Source organism: Myxocyprinus asiaticus, chromosome 22 (genome assembly GCF_019703515.2).
Source record: "Myxocyprinus asiaticus isolate MX2 ecotype Aquarium Trade chromosome 22, UBuf_Myxa_2, whole genome shotgun sequence".
Taxonomy (NCBI): Eukaryota; Metazoa; Chordata; class Actinopteri; order Cypriniformes; family Catostomidae; genus Myxocyprinus; species Myxocyprinus asiaticus.
In genome coordinates this window covers 16949020-16970222 of record NC_059365.1, presented here as the reverse complement: position 1 = coordinate 16970222, position 21203 = coordinate 16949020, and the positions used below count along the sequence as shown (strand labels likewise).

At 38.5% G+C, this 21203-nt stretch overlaps 1 protein-coding gene across 3 annotated transcripts in view; it reads right to left on the bottom strand.

Moving 5' to 3' along the window:
• Positions 1–21203, bottom strand: part of tenm2a (teneurin transmembrane protein 2a) — a 378826-nt gene that overhangs the window by 50671 nt on the left and 306952 nt on the right. For all 3 annotated transcript variants that reach the window (XM_051649776.1, XM_051649777.1, XM_051649778.1), the window contains one exon: positions 7158–7280. In XM_051649776.1, coding sequence (XP_051505736.1) covers positions 7158–7280 — 123 coding nt within the window. The remainder of the gene's footprint in view (positions 1–7157; positions 7281–21203) is intronic.

Below are 21203 nucleotides of genomic sequence, written 5' to 3'. Positions count from 1 at the left end.
TACCGCTATAAAAGTTTAGCCTGCTATAGTTTACTTCCGTGTTACAAACCAGGAAATGTGAAAAGGGCCCATTGTTTTGCATGGAATAATTGGATGACATACTAAATTTAGTAGAATACTGTATGCCGCAATGCAATGCCCTCGACTTGACCTTTCATTTCCAGTGTGACAAATGAACAGGAAGTCATTTCAAAAGAGTCAAGAGTTAAGATGTTTTACACGAAACTGGATTAAAAATGCAATACTATTTATATTTCCAAGATTATAAACTGGACACCACTTGCAAAATTAAACATGCACATGACAACACTGACTGTAGCATAGGCTACTACTGAATGTTTATCATTGTACAATGATTACTGTTTCAAAAAATAATAATCACTTTCCCCACTCCATCAACTCACATTACCTTGCAGCTCTACCTAATCACATGGTTACTTGGTATGGCAAGCTGTTTTGACATTTATTCCTTAAAACTTACTAGTATCTATTTTTATGTTACTAGCACTTTTTTTTAGTGACTAGTAACTATTCCATTAGATACTAGTACTTATTTATTAGGTACTAGTACTTTTTCAACAATTACTAGTACTTATTCATTAGGCACAAGTACTTATTCATTAGATAATAGTACTTATTCTAATAGTGACTAATATCTATTTAAATGTTACTATCCTAGAAAATATAAGTAATAGTACTTAATTTTTAATGACTAGTAACTATTTAGCCCACAGATATCCCGAACATAATAGGTACTAGTATTATTTCCAGAGCACATTTGCATACTATGCAAATAGTATGTTGAATATAAATGCATCATCACTCTCTTTCCTAAAAGCATAGTATCAGTTTTACTCCCAGTGTGCCTACTGATGCCTAGTGGTAGAAAACTGAAACATCAATGCTGCTGAATGAACAATTAATGGCATAGACATTACAGAACTGCTGAGCAGCATGATGAAATAAATAAATTAAATAAAAAGGGTGTCATGTTTTTTCTATATATCACACACATACTTCAGTAATACAATACATTACTGTATACAATACATTACAATTGTAGTCAGTTACTTTATATTTCTATTGTAGATTGTCTTTTTTTTTAATCCATGATGACACTTTGGATTAATCACATGATGACAGATTACATGCAATGAATTACAGTAAATTACACTTTATTTTATGATTACAGCAACAAACTAATTACAACAAACTACTATGACTGTATATAGGCACGGAACCAACATCTCTTTCAGAGGAGAATGCTACACTCTGTGTTCATAATCTTTTTTATTTTTTTTTTTAATTGTCATAAATCATTAATTATTTGCACTCTGTCTGACCTCAGATCATTCCTAGGAGGAAAAAATCTGCCTATATGCGTCAGCGCCTCTTTGACTTATATGCTGTCAGTCAGTGCTTGTTGTCCATAATCAGGGTTGGGAGGGTTACTTTTGAAAGTGACCAAGGTTACTACAGATTAGAGATACATTCTGTAAAATGTAATTTGTAACATATTCCATTAGATTACTCAAGGTCAGTAACATATTCTAAATACTTTGGATTATGTCTTCAGCACTGGTAGATTTTTTCAATTGTTTTGACTATAAAAACTCAAGACAAAATAAACATGTTAAAAATGCATTCTCTGAAAAACCTAAATATCTTATGCAGTGTTTTCTAAAAACAAGATAAATTTAATTGATCTTGTTTTAAGGATTTTTAGATATTTTTACAGGAAAACAATACAAAAATTATTATCAAGAATACAATTTTTGCCATAATATCAAAGGTCTTACTAGAAAAAAAGAAATTATGATCCAACATGAATTTTCTTGATAAAAAATATGATCATGCCTGGTAACGTGCATGTAAAATGGCTAGAAATAGCATTTTAGCTTAGCATTAAGCTGACAATTTACACAAGGTTTATTTCTATTTCTTCTGCTCCAAACTTACTTCAAACTTACTTCTCTGTCTGCTCGTATGAATGTAACACATCATAAGAAAGTGTTTCACCACTGTTCAAATGCACTTTGGATCGCATCATTTATATGTATAAATGTTTTCCATCTGAAAGGACTAAATATTAAATGAAACAAATGACAATAAAATGCAAAGTAATCTCTTAAGTAATCAAAATACTTTTTGAATGTATTCTAATTACCAATGATTTAAATTGTAACTGTAGTGGAATACAGTTACTAATATTTTGTATTTTAAATACGTAATCCCGTTACATGTATTCCGTTACTCCCCGACCCTGTCCATAATGAAGTAGGCCTATACAATGGCAAGTTAAAAAATTCTTGGTTCTATTCTAAATTCAGTTTTGCATTGGTAGATAAACTGTATACTTAATGTAAATGAACAGTAATCTTGGCTCTATTCTCTCTCTCTCTCTCTCTCTCTCTCTCTCTCTCCCTGCAGGGGAGACAAATTTATCTAAGAATCAGGTGCAAGCTGTCAAAGGTGCAGCTGTCTAGAGGAAATCTGCATTTGTGCAGATTATGCGAAATTAGGTAAATGCGAGCAGTAATAAGATGATAATTAAAGAATTTTTTTTTATGGAATTATAAGAAAAAAAATTATATCATTGAAATAATTACATTGTAATTTGGGGCTGTTCACACAGGACACATTCTTGCTTTTCGTCTGCATTGTTTTTTAAGTGTTGGTCAGATCTGTGTTAGAGGTCTGCACTCTGCAGGGGCACAAATTTGAGCCTGTATCATAATTAATAGCCATGACAGGTTTTCTACACTATATGGATGCATTCATGTATGCTACATATGTTTTTGCCCCTGCTGACCTCTCATGGAACTCTCAATAACATGTGTAGAAATTATGATACTGATTATTAACTCATCCATCATTCAGTAATAAACGGGGGCACCATTGCATATTGAAAACCCTGTTGCGCTTCCACCCGTTCCTTAGATATGAATCCGTTATGATGTTAACAGCAGTAAAATGTTTGTAAAAAATTTAACATGCATTAGAAATTTAGTTTTACAGTTAATGAAAGCAAACAATGGCTGTCAAAGTTAATAAGCATTGTGTTTTTAAGACAGTGAGTAAAATTGAAAGAGGTTTAACTTTTGAAAAAAGCAAATTGGGACCCTTGCATTCAGTTCCATTCCGTTTTGATCTGTCTTTCTGTTTTGGACACAAGAATTTGTATTGTGTGAACAGCCACACAGTTAAAGCAGATTTTGGGAATTATTGGGTGTGAAGATTTTAGGTCTTTCAACTTGTAATTAGATCAGTAGTGTCCATCCTGTCTGTCCATTTTTATCCTTGTTACCATACCTTTTAATTTGCTGTATATTTATCTTTTACTTCAATGTTTTACTATATTTAATTGTCATGTCATGCTCTAGTTTCCCTATTCTTGCCATGCTCCAAAAAAAAAAAAAAAAAAAGAATAGACTAAAATGGGTTTTCTTTATGAAGTAATAATAGTAATACAAAGGCAGCTAAGTGCAAATAGAGATAGACTAGATGCTATTAACACTTAATAGCAACAAAAAGCATCTTCTTTGCACTAAGTGTGAATAGTATTAGATAGTATTTGCACTCTTAATTAAATACTAACATGCAGTATAGGGGTATCACTGCAGTGTGTTTATTTAGAGTCCCACACCATCCCTACCCCTAAACCTAACCTTAACCTTACAAAAATTAACCATGGTTTTACTGCAGTAACCATATATTACCATGGTATTTATAGCAAAGTAACAACAAAATTAAACATGGTTACTAATAATATTACTGTGGTAACACCATGGTTAATTGCATGAAAATTACGGCTTCCACCAAAAAACATGGTACTACCATATTATTAGAAAACCATGGTTAATTTTACCCAGATCATTCCTTCCTCTCAACTCCCTGACATTCACACTGACCAAACCACTGCCAGGCAATCCACCTTTATATTCATTTTAATTTATTATTATAGTAGTATTAAAGGAAATATAAAGAGTAGAGACAAGAAAAAGGATGGGGAAAAGTGGGGAATCCAACCCATGACTTCTGCTTCATATACCATTGATTTGAAACTTTTATAATTCTTTGATATCTCTAAAGAATATTTGTAAAGCTGAAAATTTTAATCTCTTCTTTTGTTTAAAAAAAAAAAAAAAAAAAATTTGTATTGAAGATAAAGATATATATCTGTTAGTATTTGATGGATAAGTGATTCAGACATATACAATTTGTGGTAAAAAGGCTGTTAGTGCATTATGATAATTTATTCCCTTGTACTTTTTTTTAAAGGTTTACATGGCAAAAAAAAAAATAATAAAAAAAATAATCTGCTTCATAAAAACAAATCTTCACCGTATTTACACACACTTCGCCATTAAAGCGACACTTTGGGTTGCAGTTTGTCTTTAATTTCTGTTTCCACAAGCCTTTTTGAGTGTAAGTAGTGCCACTGTGTGGTAGCTGTTATATACACCTAGTGCAAATAGTTACTCCATAATAGAAATAATAATAGTAATTAGAATTATTATAATTACACTGTGGTTGGTGTGCAATTTGGTATGTACCCACACTGTTGCATTATGGTCTGGCATTTTATGTTGATTTATTCAATGCTATGAATTAAAATTTTGTTTTTACTTTTACAAATGTGATTTCAAATGCAGGGAGGGCTTATCTGCAACACAATTTGCTTTTGTTTTAGGAATTCTATTCAGTACATAATTAGAAATCCAACAATATCACTTGACAACTAATGCAACCTTAACCATGAAACTATGTAATGTAATTTCTTTAAAAAATTATACAGCACATTTTATGTAAAAGACCCATTGGGAAAGATTCGTTTTAGACCTTTAATAGTTGTCTTTCGTATGCCACATTGTGTTTATATATTTTTGTTTAACTGCAACCCTTTATACCTGCACAAATATTGGGACTCTTATTTTGAAGTGTCTCCCTGTTCAGAGATGGGTAAAAGTTTAATTTGATGATTCATTTAATGATATAACATACATATTTTCAAAATCAAACGTCAGTCGAGTCTTACCCTTCATTCCAACGGGGTAGTACATCTTACATGATATAACTGACGCAACAAACAGCCAAATTCAACTCATTTCTTTTTCTTTGTGTTTTCATTGATGCTATGCGAACATTCATAGAGCAGGTTAGCTATAGCCTATAATCATATAAAAACAATCCATTTTGATCTATATGGTAATATAGATGTGGTAAATCCATGTAAAATACTACGAATATGTTAATAGCTGAAAGGTTCTCATGTTTATGCAATGTTCAGTTTGAATGAAGATATCCCCATCCACATTCTTACTAGTTCCTTTTGTTGTTGGAAATATCTCCAAATTTAAGATACTAGTACTTATTCTGTTTTTGATATCAACTTTTCACATCTGTCTTGTATGTATTCTGATAGTTACTAGTGCTTATTTATTAGATATTAGTACTTATTCATTAGGTACTAGTACTTTTTATTGAGATACTAATACTTATTTATTAGATAGATTTATTGCCTATTTATTACACACTAGTGTCTTTTTCTATCGTTACTAGTAATATTTTGTATCTTACTAGTAACAATTGTTTTTTTTTACCCGTCAAATGTAATCACTAGTCAGAATGGCGACTGTAGAGTAGAATTAAAAATCCTACTAGTGAAATAAAATTAAATATCTTACTAGTAACATTCAGAATAAGTACTAGTATCTAATGAATAAGTGCTAGTATCTATTGAATATGTTCTAGTATCTATTGAATAAGTACTAGTACCTAATGAATACATACTTAGTACATAATGAATAAGTAGTAGTACCTAATGAATAAGTACTAGTGTCTATTGAATAAGTACTAGTATCTAATGAATAAGTACTGGTATCTAATGAATGAGTACTAGTATCTCATGAATAAGTACTAGTTTCTACTGAATGAGTACTAGTTTCTAATGGGATAGTTAGAAGTATCTAATAAATAAGTAATATCTAATAAATAAGTATTAGTATCTATTGAATAAGTACAAGTATCTATTGGAATACATACTAGTAAGACATGAATAAGTGATATCTGAACCACAGATCTCCATAGGAATAAATGGCAAAAAAATTGGATGGAATAGTGGAATATTTACTATTCACTATTGGAATACATACTAGTATCTAATGAATAAGTACTAGTACGTAATGAATAAGTACTAGTATCTATTGAATATGTACTAGCACCTAATTAATAAGTACTAGTATCAAATTAATAAGTACTAGTATCAAATGGAATAGTTACAAGTATCTAATGAATAAGTACTAGTATCTAATTAATAAGTAACTAGTACTTATTCATGAGAAACTAGTACTTATTCAATAGACACTAGTATTGAATAAGTACTAGTATCTACTGAATAAGTACTAGTATCTAATAAATAAGTACTAGTACCTAATGAATAAGTACTAGTATCTATTGAATAAGTACTAGCATCTTATGAATAAGTACTAGTATATATTTAATAAGTACTAGTGTCTATTGAATAAGTACTATTATCTATTGAACAAGTACTAGTATCTTATAAATAAGTACTAGTACCTAATGAATAAGTACTAGTGTCTATTGAATAAGTACTAGTATCTAATAAATATGGATTAATACCTAATGAATGAGTATTAGTATCTATTGAATAAGTACTAGTACCTATTGAATAAGTACTAGTAACTAATTCACAAGCACTAGTATCTCACGGAATAGTTACTAGTCACTAAAAATAAGTACTAGTAACATAAAAAGTAGATACTTGTAAGTTTTAAGGAATAAATGTCAAAATGGCTTGCCATATACTTGGTTTCTTTTGACTTGTCACACAGCCACAGAAATGAAGCCCAGAGAATAATGTCACTTGTCGATTGTGAAAGCAGCCAGAGAGAGAGAGTGTGTGTGGGCATAAATGTGCTGCCATGATGGGACCTTGATGCACAACAGAGAAGCAAATTACTAACCACAAATCAAAACGAGACATTCAGGGCAGTAAAGATTTTAGCACCTTTTTTTTCTTCTTAATCTAGTTTTTTGTTTTGCGTGTATTATTCTGTTACGATATTGACGTCCTCCTCATCGACAATGAGAGTGTGGGACTAAGTGTGCTGAGAATCAGAGGCTGTGCTGCTCACCTCTGCCTCCAGAGGGCGCTGTTGCTATGTCATTGTTGCTGGGCAGCCCTGCTCCCAAGTCGTTGTTCAGCAGGGGACCAACCACAGGTTTCAGCTGCCAGTTCAGCCCCAACAGATTCATAGCTGAGAGAGAAAGAGAAAGAGACAGAGAATGAAAGAGGGTGTAAACAGTGCAGACATATGGGAAGAGAAAAGATACTGTAGATAGAAAAGGAAAAGCTTTGAGTCTCAAAAGCAAGTTTGCACTGCAGTGGGGAGCTACAAAAGGAGAGCACAGATTATTTAGAATGAAACAAAATACCAAATCTAAAATTATATTGATCCATTACACCTAGTACAGACAGGGAGAGACAGTAAGATGAAGTGGTTTATTTGTCTCTAAAAAACTGCAGGCAGCCAAGTAATTTTTATTGACTGATTGATGTAGACTGACTGACCACCCATCTATTACTCATAGGACACATGTATCTGATACTCAGTCTGACATATGTCACAGCAGAATGTGTGTGGAAACAAAAAGTCTCGTTCCCACTCAGGGAACCAGGGTTACGTTCCTCGTAACCAAGACATTCCCCATCGTAGGAACTTGAGCTGCATATTCGCTATGGGAACGATATATGTTCACGCCATTCGAACAGTAGTTGCCAACTGTCTAAGCCCATGTGGCAAGCATATAGTGGTGTATAAGCGAGTTAAAGTGTCCAAATAAAAAGAAGGAATTATGAGTTTACTCCTGTTCCAACAGAGAAAACCTGGGAAGCAGGAGTAAAACCCTCGTCCAGATTATAAAATCTAACAAATGTTTGCAGAGAGGACCACCCTGCTGCCATACAAATATCCTCCAAGGACACACCTTTAGCCAAACCCATGAGGCTGCCATGCTCCTCGTAGAATGGGCTCGAATACCCGAAGGTGAAGGTAAACCGCGCACTTCGTAAGCACTTGAAATTGCATCAATAAGCCAATGACAGTCTTTGCTTGGACACCGAAACACCCCTGTTGCGGCCACCAAGGCACATAAACAACTGTTCTGACTTACGCCACAGGCTGGGCAAAGCATATGCAAGCTTTCATGCTCCTCTGAATCAAATGGGGGAGGATAGAAAGCCTGAAAATTAATAGTCTGTGAGCGAAATGATGTTGAAATAACCTTGAACAAATAGCCCAAATGAGGTCTTAACCCCTTGAACACCCTGGCGCAAAATTCATACATCGACATGGCATGCAAATTACTAACTCTTCTAAATGATACTAATGCCAATAGCAGGGCCGTTTTAAGAGTCAAAAACTTATCAGTGACTGTTGACAAGGGCTCAAACGTAGCACCCGAGAGCACCTCTAAAACAACAGATAAATCCCATAAAAGAAAGCGGATGGGACAAAAAGGTGTAAGCCTGCGTACCCTGCATATAAAAACTAAAGACAAGAGAATGTCTACTGACAGAGACTCCTTTGATAAGTGCATGCTCAGCCGCTACAGCTACAACATAGACTTTAAGCATTGCCCCGAGACGCTCCTGCAAAAATTCCAGCACTGTGCCGACAGGGCAGTGAACTGGATTTTCATCTCGTGCTGTACACCAAGAAAAATACGCCAGCCGACTGTATATAGCCTCCTAGTTGATGGAGCTCTAGCATTTAGAATGGTATCAAACACAGCGGGGGATAACCCACCATTCAAAAGAGCACCCCGTTGAGGGGCCATACCCATAACTTCCACAAGTCCGACCGGGGGTGCCAAATGCTGTCCCGTGCAGCAGACTGATCGGTAGAAATGCGTAAAGACGCTCTGTCGGCCACTGATGCGCCAACGCATCGATGCCCTGCAGTGCTGGGGGCGAAAGGGAAAACCAGAGGGGACAGTGCGACGTCTTGCTCGAAGCGAACAGGTCCACTTCCACTCTGCTGAACCTTCTCCAGATTTGTTCCATAATCTGAGGATGTAATGTCCACTCTCCGGGCACCAAGCCCTGTCTGGACAGAAGATCTGCCCCCAAATTCAACTGGCCCGGAACACGTACGGCTCGTACAGACAGCACATTTTCCCGTGCCCACAGAAGTATGCGACGTGCCAGCCTCAGCATGGCATGAGAGCGCACTCCTCCCTGGCGATTGATGTAGGACACCACCGTCCTGTTGTCTGACCGGATGAGGACATGGCTGTCCTGAATGCCAGCAGCACCATAAACATCTCCAGACAGTTTATGTGCCAATATTGCCAATGGCCCGTCCAAACCCCATTGGCAACAGAACACTCTTGTCTAGGTTTACACGCAGCCCTTGATTGCTCAAATGGCTGAGAATTACATCTCGATGCTGGGCAGCCAAAGTCTCCGTGTGGGCTAACATTAACCAATCGTCGAGATAATTCAAAACGCAGATGCCTTGAAGCCATTTTGTGAAAATGCATGGTGCCAGTGCAAGTCCAAACGGAACGACGCAATTTTGGTATGCTTTCGCCAAAAGCAAATCAGAGAAAACGCCTGTGTTTCGGCGCAATCTGAATATGGATTATTTTTTACATTTTAACTTCAAAAACAAACCTGTCTCCCAGGTGCACTTGTGACTTTAATTGTTTCTGTGTCAGCATTCTGAATTGTCATTTCATTAGAGTGAAATTCAAATGTCTTAAGTCCAGAATGGGACGCAAGCCGCTTGAATCAAATGACATAACCATGTTTTATCATTCGAAGTACTCAGTTCTAAATGCCCTTCAGCTGCTGCCAAGTCGACAGATGGGCAGACAGAGGAATTAATGCATGGCTCTTGCCAGCAGCGTGACCTGTAACCACTCGATGGCGTGGTTCGTTCACTTTTGGTGACTGCACCAGTACCAACGGCATAGTGGAGGGAAGCCTTCACTCCTCCAATACTTTGGCTGGTGGAAGGGAATTTGATAATGTTTTGCCTTTATTGTATTTAGGCATAAATGATTAGCACCCTGAAATGTTTCTACAGCAGGGATGCTGACAGAATAAACCTTATGTTCACTGTGTTTTGTGTACACTTGTGCTTGATGAACATTGAGTTCTGTTATGCATGTCTCGAAACCTTTGGTCATGGAGACAGAGGCCGAATTCGATCAGGCAATTATAAAATGCAGTCACTCTGAATGTATTTACAGCAGAGAATGCCAGATAAACCATCTTCCCTAGCATAGAACAGGGAAGAATGTATGAACATGAAGGGAACTGAATGTATGAACATGAAGGGAATTGAGAGAAAGCAGGTTTGCCACAATGGCCTCAGCATTCTTTATGATTTCCAATTTCGTTCACTGAATGGGGGCTCATCCTTCGTTACACAGCAAGCCCATCAGGCTTTTGTGTAGACCTATTTTTATTGTACATAGATTTATATTACGCGTGCCCCGAGACCCTTGGTCATGGAGGCAGAAACAAAACTCAAGCTGAAAATATTCAATGCTCATTCGCCAGCGTAAATTCCAGGGGAAACTGAGCTAAATTGGTGTCCTGAAAAACGTACCCGGATAGCGCGAAACACCCTCACGAACAACTCAAATAGAACAGTTCTCTTTGAATGGGGAGGGGAGAGAGACAAAGACCGAGGCCGCTCCTCCATTGCCTTATTCATGTGCATTCTCCGAGAACGACACAGAAAAAGACAATAGGGACAAAGGGGCAAATTTGTTCCCTTCCAATGACGAATTCTCTCATACAGCGTTTTTTAATGGCGACAGCTAAAGACTCGCATGGTATCTCTTTCTCACGCTTTGTTCGTCAGCATTCGTCCTTGTTCATTTGTTCGAATGGCCACTGAGCTAGGCTTCAGAGCATGTCCGACAAGACTTTTTCTCAGGGGGAGGGCGACAAACATGAGGAAGAATCCGATGTCCGTTCATACTCCATTCCTCTCAGACATAAAGCCAAAATCCCAAATGACTCCCACACACAGAACTCCAAATCTGGGGATAATGCCACATGTTGAGAAATTGCAAGTCTTGAAAAGCGCTGCTGTTCCCGTCAGAACCTTGTTATGTTTGGAAAAACCCAATTAAAATTGCTCTGAAATTTACGCTGTATAAACGACATCCTTACATGTTTGCCACTCAAAAGGGAGAATTTATAATCCTCACTTCGACGTGAGTCACTAGAAACAAACATGAGCTTAGACAAAATCGTGCACTGAAGAACAGAAAATCTGACTTGTGGCACGAAAGTGAGTGCCTTTATGGAGCCCGTGACGTAGCTCCCTAGGAGCATCGCTTAAGTGCCATCAACCAATAAATTGGCGTGACTGTTTAAAGGCTTCAGACCACGTGACACTCAGATGGTGTCCCATAGTGAATATGCAGCTCGGGTTCCTACGGAAGGGAACTACAGTAGACTGGGGCTCTATCACGCGCAATCCTCCCCATATCAGAAATGTTGAAAAAGGTTGTTCTCTGACTAGCAATTATTTACCTTTCCAATCTACTTGAACTTAGTGATAACACTTTATATGAGGCCTGTAAATGTGATGCATTATTCTTAATGCATAAATGCCATTTAAAAGTATGTTGTTGTATCGTACGTAATAGTTGTCTCATAATAATGGTCAGTTATTATATACATTTTAATATTTACCTATTGTTTTTCACATCTTTAAAAACCTTAATAATAATGCAGTAAAACACATGATAAGCACCTAATTTCATGTGTCAAATAATTTGTAATCATGTTTTATACAGTATGTATTATAGTTTTTAAAAGGCATAACCATGAATAGATACGTATTATAACTGTGCTTATAATTATTTATATAACATTCAATGCAGTGGCATTTCAAGAGTGCTGATATTCATGACAACAGCACTCTTTCTTGCGTGATATTGCTTAAACGAATACATGTCAAATGCATTATATACAGGCTTCATAAAAAGTGTAACAAAATGATTTTCTGCAAGCAGATTATATGAACTGGGTGACAGATATAGTTGGTGCAAAATCACACAAAAATTTGCATGTGTGTTTTATTTCAGTCAGTCAATCACTGGAGCCCTGAGTAATTGATTTACAGACACCCTTCAAAAGACACAGAGAGAAACACCAGCAAACCCAAATCTCTAGAAATAACTTGCACCTCAACAGGTTAAAAAAATGTTAACAAATGCACAGCCAGAAAACCAGCAGAATCCTGAAAACATTCACAGCTTTAATGTGGAAGAGGCGGAATGATTCGGCAGCAATGTGAGTGACAGCAGAAAGACACCAGATTTCTCTCTCTCATTTCTCTTTTTTTTTTTTCAGGGCTGTTGTTTCTTTCTTGCCTGTGGAGCTTATTTTGGTCCCCTCGCTCTGAGGCCTCTGTGCAGATTGTCAGCCGAAACGCTTCCCGACCCGTGTCCTTTCTACTTCTGCCAAGAAACTTTTATCGCAAAAAGACTAGAGAGGAGCGCTTAGTCTGCTGAACTCCAGAGGTGCCGCAGGAAACACGGGGAGGGAGGAAGCTCTTTGTAACAAGCAGTCTCGGGCTGATTGCAGGATCATTTTCTTTATCGCTGGCTGATGTGTGCCTGTGTTGTCTGTTCTTCACATGGCAGTAAAGATGGGCTGAGATTGTGAGTCTTCTGAGGCAGAGAGACTTCAGATAGTGCAGCCATCACTGCCTCAGCAGTCAGAGTCACAGGATGAGGCAGTGAATTAAGTTAATAGAGAAGAACTGTGTTACTCTCATGTTGGACCACTTTACGTGCATTTCTTTACGGTATTAGCTCTGTTACTAACGTGTTAATCTATATTGGGTATAGGCAAGTGTGCACACTTCCATACACACAAGTGCCTGTCTCAATTTTCCCCTCTGTATATCTCAAGCCCCCATTACCTGTTTCACTCTCTCCATTTTATGATCCAATATATGGAGATGCACAGGAACCTACTGTGTGTGTATGTGCGTGTGTTTGTATGTGTTAGTAACTCCGCCTCTCTCCTCACCTTCCATGTGCTTGCCTATCACACCTAAATCTCATCCCAGAAAATCAATTTTCTCTTCTGTCAAATTCCATCTCCCCCTCCGCCTGCACCCAGACATGGTCCTTCCTTCTCTCCCTCTCTTCTATTTCTCTCTTTCGTTGGCTCTCTCCGTCTCTTTCTCAGTTAAAGGAAAGTGCTGACACTCTAAGTGTGTCTGTGCCATCTCTGTCAGCTCTTTTATTTGTTTCAGACATTTTGGAGGAAACACTGAGATAGCTTTTCTATCCTCTTCTCTTTCCTTTCCCATCTCCATGCTTTCCGATCTGCTTCTTCACCTCTCTCTCTCTCTCTCTCTCTAACATCTCTGCTTCTTTCATCTTCCTCGATCCTCCTGTCCCTCATTATCTCTCATTATCTCTTCATTTGTCCTTTGTTCTGATGGTGCTTGCTTATAGCGACTAAATGCTAATTTTGCAATCGATGAAATGATTAGCAATTTATTCAGTGACCTGCAATAAGTGAAAGCATCAAGAGACGAGACTCCTGCTCAGACACTCTGGATTTTTGCCTTCCACACTTATATTATGTGTATGTATGTGTGCAGTGCAAGCATAAATTATTCTGTACCAGTAGGAGGCAATGTTGAGTTAAAACGTGTCTGCATGAAGTGACGGGTGTTCACTGCTACAGGCAGGGAATGAGACAAATGTTTTTGAAGGTAGAAGGAAGAATCACTCAAGAGTTACTGCCGTTGGCACCCAAATGGTTGTTTTAGCACAGGACGTGACCTGCTGTTCTGTATTCACTCACAAACACAAATTGTACACAACATCAAGCTATAGTTCTTTCTTTTGTGTGTATGTGTGAGCAGATTAGGCCAGTGGATCTGATGGGGTTGTGGACAGGATAAAGCAATGCTAAATGCATATAACCACGTATTGATGCATAGTTAGGATAGCAAAATAAATAGGCTTATCAACTTCTGATGTTAAATTTGTTATTAATATCCATTTTTTATTTTTTTTTATTTTTATTAACTAGTCAAACTACAGTATTTTGGTGCAATTTCATCTGTTATTTGGTAGAAGTAACCAAATCAAATAGATGCCAAAATGGACAGGTTGAATGACATGGCCTCCTCCTCAAAAAAAAGACAAAACTATACAAGGTAAAATATACTGTATATACAGTATATGTTAAGTTGCCCCTTGCTGTCCAAAGTAAAATCTGGGTCCTAAAGCAAAGTCGGTTGAGAATTGCCTGTATCAGACAATGCTATTGAACAGAGGTGTCTGCTGAAAACTATTAAGACACACACACGCACCCACACACACATACACACGTCAACTTTACAAAAAAACTCATGTCAACAACCCACGTGTTTTTTTTTACTGTTACAACAGTGCAGTGCAAGTGCACGGGACAATTATTGCGGTTTACCAAGAAATCGCTTCATAGATGATGTATGAAGGAAACAGATGTGCAGTTGTATGTGTGTGTGTGTGTGTGTGTGTGTGTGTGTGTGTACCATGGTTAAACAGTGGCAGATGTTTGCAGCTAGAATGTTCCAGAATTCAAAATACTGTTTGGGCTGACATGCCAACAACCCTGCTACAAGGTTACCTTGGACAGAGAGAAAAGAGGGATGGATGGAGCAGGGTAAAAAATGGGGTGAACAATGGAGAGATCATTCACAGGGGGAACAGGAAAAAAAAAAGGGGGGGGGTATGTGTGTGCATAGCAAGCAAGGAGGGAGAAAGAAAGAGAGAAAAACATAATCAGAACAAGAGATGTGAAGACCAGCCCCTGAAATCAAGGTTTATGGTTGTCCTTAAGGTAAAGATACGTGAGTGAGACCTGGAAGGAGCTCTTGGCACTGTTCGTCTGTTTATTTGTGAGCTTGAGCAAAGCACAGAGAAAAAGAAAAAGAGAGGGAGGGAGAGAGAGAGAGAGAGGGGAAGAGAGAGAGGGCGTTTGTGCATATTAAAGCGGGGCTGGCAGAACCTCCCTCTATGATTCAGTTGCACCTGCCATCACCGATTAGACATCTCTGGCCAGTTCACTCACACACACACATTCACATAGTCATAAGCAGGTGGCAGGTTTCTCTCTGGTAGAGTGGACCCATATGCCTGTGTACTATGCTGGTGTTGGCTGAGCTGTTTTTGGGCCGAGTGGAAACTAAGTCACATGTGAGTAGACGCCTAGGTCTTACCTCACCCCAAGACACAGCTATAAATAACAGACAGCAGATACTGTATACACACACACACACACACACACACACACACACACACACACATGTTGGTGCGGCTATCCTTATGAGGACTCTCCATAGACATAATGATTTTTATACTGTATGAACTAATCCTAACCCTACCCCTAAACCTAATCCTCACGAAAAAACGTTCTGCATTTTTACATTTTCAAAAAAACAGTTTAGTGTGTTTTTTAAAGTGATTTGAATTATGGGGACACTAGAAATGTCCTCATAAACTACATTTATAGCATAATACCCTTGTAATTATCAGTTTGTAACCTAAAAAATGTCCTCGTAAACCACCCAAACCTGCCCCTGCATTAGTGACGTTGTTGATGAAAAGCAGACCCTGACGGACATTTATTTTTTTATTTTTTTTGCATTTTCTGTGCTGGTTTTGAGGGAATATCTGGCAAAATAACAAACAAACAAAAAAAAAAAAAGGTAAGGGGCCATTCACACAGGATGCATTCTTGCGTTTAAAAATAGCTAGACAGACCACAACGGAATGCAGGTGTATAGAGACATGTTTTTAACTTTAAGTGCACTAAATAACATAAAAATTATGTAAAAATGTGTCACTCATAGTGCGAGATGCAGTAAAAACAGTGAGATGCATCACATTGCTCAGTGATGTCCATCTAGCGCATGTTTACATAGAAAATCAATAAAGTACAGTGCATACGTAATGTAAAATCACATCCTGTGACAAAGTATGCATTTTTCATAAAACAACCGCTTAAAATGTGTTAAACGGAGCTGACAGAGCTGCAGTCTAATTGATATATGAAATCATAATCAAATTAGCCAAAATATTTCATAAATTAACATGCAAGGGGCAGGGGATGTTTAAAACTTTGTAGATGGTAGGCGCTCAAATTCTGAGGAAATATGGGCCTGCTCTAGACCAAAATAAACAATCAGATGGCCACACATATTATGAGCACTATTGCTCCCTAAGATGTTAAATATGAATTAAACATGAAGAAAGAGATGTCTTCATATCTGCTCATCATAAAGAATACATGCGTTTATTTCCTGACAGATGTTATTGTGAGGGTGGGCTCTCGCATTTATTTCTCTGCAGGCAAGCAAATACATTTTTCATAAAGTAGAAGCATCTCGGTCTGCATCCCTCACTCTGTTTCTCTCTATTTATTTTTATTTTTACCATCATCACACACAACAAATACACACAACTGCACACGCTAATGGATTATAACGTTCACACCTATTAGTTTGCATGTAGCTAAATTCTAGTATTTGCCTGTCACACCTATTGTTTTTATGTGTGTGTACTGTGTGTGGGTGTGTACTGTGTGTGGGTGTGTGTGTGTGTGTGTTTATAACTGTGCAGATCTACCACACATTTTCTCTGGCAGGCACTTTCTTGAGATATCAAGAAGCTTCCCTTGCAAAAATTTGTCAGATCAGCAAACAAGGAATGTTGGAAAAATGTTTCTCGACTTACTAGCAGACTACAACACACGGCAGAAACCAGGACACCCTATCCCTCCATCCACACACACACACCTCCTCACTAAACATATCACACAATTACACCACCATAATTAGAGCGCAAAAGAGACCTCATATTACTTAAAAGGTAATTTTCCCTTACCTTATTTTTGTCTCCCTTGGCCTCCATAATAAACGTGCATTAACTGTTCTAATTTACCACTAAATTAACAAGACTGACCTCAATTAGGACACTAATTGTAAGCTGAGACTATCCTGGACGACATTTGTAATTGGTTTACAAATCCTGCTGCAAAAAAAGGAAAGAAACTTCACACCCTCTCCCCACATCTTATCTAAAACAGTAACACAGTAGCTTAGAATTCATTCTTTCTTCCTCATACTTTACACCTGTCCTTTTTAGCCAAAAAAAAAACAGTCATAATTTGAAACATTTTGCAAGCATTTACTACCCTCTCTGACATTACAACCATGACGATTTCCAAATGACTCATTTTGAAATACAGATTTCATAAATGGTTTTGGTGTTGTGGGGAGGGAGTTATCATTTTGTTATTAAATTTGTGTGGCTGGGGCCCACGAACAGCCTGATATCCAGCTGACGGACAGAAAAGGCACAATTTCTTTAGTAACAGTTTAGTTGGTTGAGATCAGAAAGGTGTTTGAACGTGTATGTGTTTATGTGAAATGGCTTGTTTGTGTGCTTATGTGTTGGACATGGGAAGGGTGAGGCTGCAGGGTAAAACCACAGCAAATGAGAAGCCTGGTCAAAGGGTTTTGAAGTTCAACTACAAAGCACAGGCAGATTCCCATGGGCACTGTGTGCTGTATATGTGTGTGTATGTGTGTGTGTTCCATTAGGGTCTTGGCCTTTCTCTCTTGGGACAGGGGCAAGTTCAAATACACAGCTAATGAGTTAATAAGCCATCAGTAGCATCCTAATCCATCAGAGAAACACAACACTCACTTGCAGACACAAATACACACACTTCCTCCAGAGGCCCAGCCCAGCTAAATTATGCAACCGAAAGCTCACTTGCACTGCCTACACTCTGAAGGTTAGAGTCACAATCTGTTCAGCCCTTTTGTTGAGAACACAAACACACATTAAATCATATATTCATATACAATACACTTTAAATAAATGTATTAGATTAAAAAATATTTGGGTGAATCACATGAAAACATGTGCAGATCAGGTCAAATTTATATATAATTTAAACAGAATGGTAGTATTATGCTAATTGAATGTGTATATGTCTGCATATACTACTCAGGTGATTGGTCCAAAAACTGTGCCCAAATCTGAGTGTCCATGAGCAAAGTCGGCAGATGTCAAATTGCGTTCTTCTGGGGGGGTGCTATGCCAGCCGAACACTGAGAAACTGCTATTAAGATGAATGGGAATGTTAACAGATAATACCTATATTCTGCAGGTATTACAAACCTCCTTGTTCTCAACAGTTCAGTATCATCAAAGTCTTTCTAGTAAGTCTTTCTAGCAAGTCAGTTCACTGGCGGCCATCTTTGGAATGCTCCCGGGAAGCTACTTCCAGTCATGAAAGTGCGGCTCCTATCTACTTGAATGGAGAAAGACAGAAATCTCCAAAATGGTTTGTCTACATTTTGATCAAAGAACATATTTCAAATCAGCAGTAAAATCTGACAACACTGGTTTCCTAAACTGTGCTTCTTTACCTCAGATTATGCTAAAAAAACAAAATTTTCCCAGCTTGTTTAGCAAATGTGCATGCGCGTTCTCGAGTTGATTGACAGGGGGTGTCTGTCTCTAAAAGGTTATTGGCTATATTACCTGTAAGGCAGGACTTCCTTTCTACATCCGTTGACCATTGGTCATTTCAATTTCTCCCATTTATTTTAATAGAAGTGGCCCATCTCTGCTAAATAGTTTCTGCCATTTTTGAAAAATCTAATCAAATTATTGAACAGTCAAAAATGGAGAGCAATCATATGAAAACCGCCACAAACCCATCCGATACAAGAGTTTGTTAGCTGAATATGGTGCAGGAGTGGAACAAGGAATAGCTGGTCTTTTGCAATCTGCTTTTCAAGACAAACAGAAAGGAGCTTGTGGTTTAAAGTTTGTGTATGCAGTGTGTGTCTGTGTTGTGCCTAGAGGCTCATCCATTCACATTAGCGACAGGAAATGTGAGGCAGCTGAAATCACGTGATAGATCAATGGCACCGAGAGATAGACACACCTGCCCAATCTCTCTGTCTTCATTATGGCCTTGTCCCTAATTCTTTACATCTCTGTCTCTCTCTCTCTCTTTACTGTCTGTTTGAGACATTCTGATGCATCTCTGGTCTGTCTGCAACATTTAGGGTTTAAGCCTCTTGCAAAGCCCATGAGATCATATCATTCCTTTTTCCTTTGTATATTGTATGTTCATATTGTGTATAATTTATATATTTCTTTTTGACTTTCCAAGTCTCACTTTCTTTTCCTGTGAGATCAGCAAATCCTTGATGTCTGTAATAGTGTGTGTGCTTACGTGTATGCTACTGTAGTACTACATCAATGTCTTTGCAGACTAGGAAACAGCCATGAAATATTTAACATTGTTGGCTGTTTGTGCGTTTGTCTGTCTCTTCCTTTACGGTTTGAAGAGGTTCAGATTGTCACATCTGGTTAAAAGACTTGCCACATGTGGCATCATTGATTACAGATATCAGTGAATGCAACGGTCTCAAATCTCATCACTGATTATCAACAGTTTGCGATGGTGAGCTAAAATCAATCTAATACTTTCAAGAGGCTCATTCATCATGGATTGTTGGGGTCATTGCTGACCACTGTTGGGTTTCTCTTTTTTTTGTGATGGTCCTTGATGTGTTGGAAGTCATGAATCAGTCAATGATTGAGGTTAGAGAAAGAGAGAGAGTGTGAAAGAGATGAAAGAGTTTTTCTTCAGAGCAGAGTATGAAAGTAATGGAATGATAGTGATTCCCCTTCACTTTTTAAAGTGCTATGTAATCACTCTGGTCCAACTCCACTCCAATCTCACAAACACTTGTAAGAGAAACCCAGCTCCAGGTTCACTCATAGCAAAATTTGCTCCATTATAGCTCCACTTTAAGTTCTTTCAATAAGTTATATTCAAATCAGACAAAGACAGCAGAACATATAGGAACCCAAATGCAGGTTTATTAATACAAAAGAAAACATGGGTAAACACCAACTGAAGAACTGTAATGTGGAAGCAGACCCTCATCAGGCTCTGTGGAGGAAGGAGAAAGAGAAGGCAGGTGAGGTTTGAGGAGGGAAATATAAAAGAAGGGAGAAATACGGTAGTGGGCTGGTAGTGCTAAACAGTATGTGACTGGTTTGATCTGTCTAATGATGGGAAATTATTGCACGGAAGACGGAGACGGATGTCCCTGGTGGAGAGCCAAACATTCTGCCCGAGATGGAAATGGGGAGTGGCAGAATGTCTGGTGTCAGCCTGGATCTTCTGAAGTCAGACAACACGCTATAGGTGAGTGTGGGCAGCATTCTGGGTACGCTCGCTGTTCTGGAAACAGTGGTCGACCGCAGGGACTCCCGAGGGCTCTCCAGCCCAAGTATACAGATGGGGTTGGAAACCAAGCACACACTGAAAGGATGTGCGGCAAGTAGACGGATGACAGAGGGAATTCTGAGCATATTTGGCCCAAGGGAGGTAGCGGCTCCACTCCTGCTGGATGCTGTGGCAGTAGGTGTGAAGGAAGTGACTAATCACCTGGATCTTCCTCTCAGCCTGGCCATTGGACTGAGGATGGTAACCTGAGGAGACACTGACAGAGACACCCAGGAGGTTAAAAAGGACATCCATAGGGGGGCCTGGGTAGCTTAGTGGGAAAGACTGCTGGCTACCCCTGGAGTTTGCTAGTTCAAATCCCAGGGCATGCTGAGTGACTCCAGCCGGGTCTCCTAAGCAACCAAATTGGTCCAGTTGCTAGGGAGGGCAGAGTCACACGGGGTAACCTCCTCGTGATCGCTATAATGTGGTTCGCTCTCGGTGGGGCGCAAGGTGAGTTGTGCGTGGATGCCACGGTGGGTGGTGTGAAGCCTCCACAAGCACTATATCTCTATGGTAATGCGTTCAACAAGCCACATGATAAGATGCACGGGTTGAAGGTCTCAGACGCGGAGGCAGCTGAGATTCGTCCTCCACCACCCGGATTGAGGCGAGTCACTATGCCACCACGAGGACTTAGAGCACATTGGGAATTGGGAATTCCAAATTGGGAGAAAAAGGGGAGAAACCCCCCCCCCCCCCAAAAAAAAGGACTTCCACACCCTAGAGACTGTAGATGTTAGATTGTAGATAGCCCAAAATTCCTGAACACATGATGGAAGAGTGTTTTGACAGTCTCCATGGCCGTGGGGAG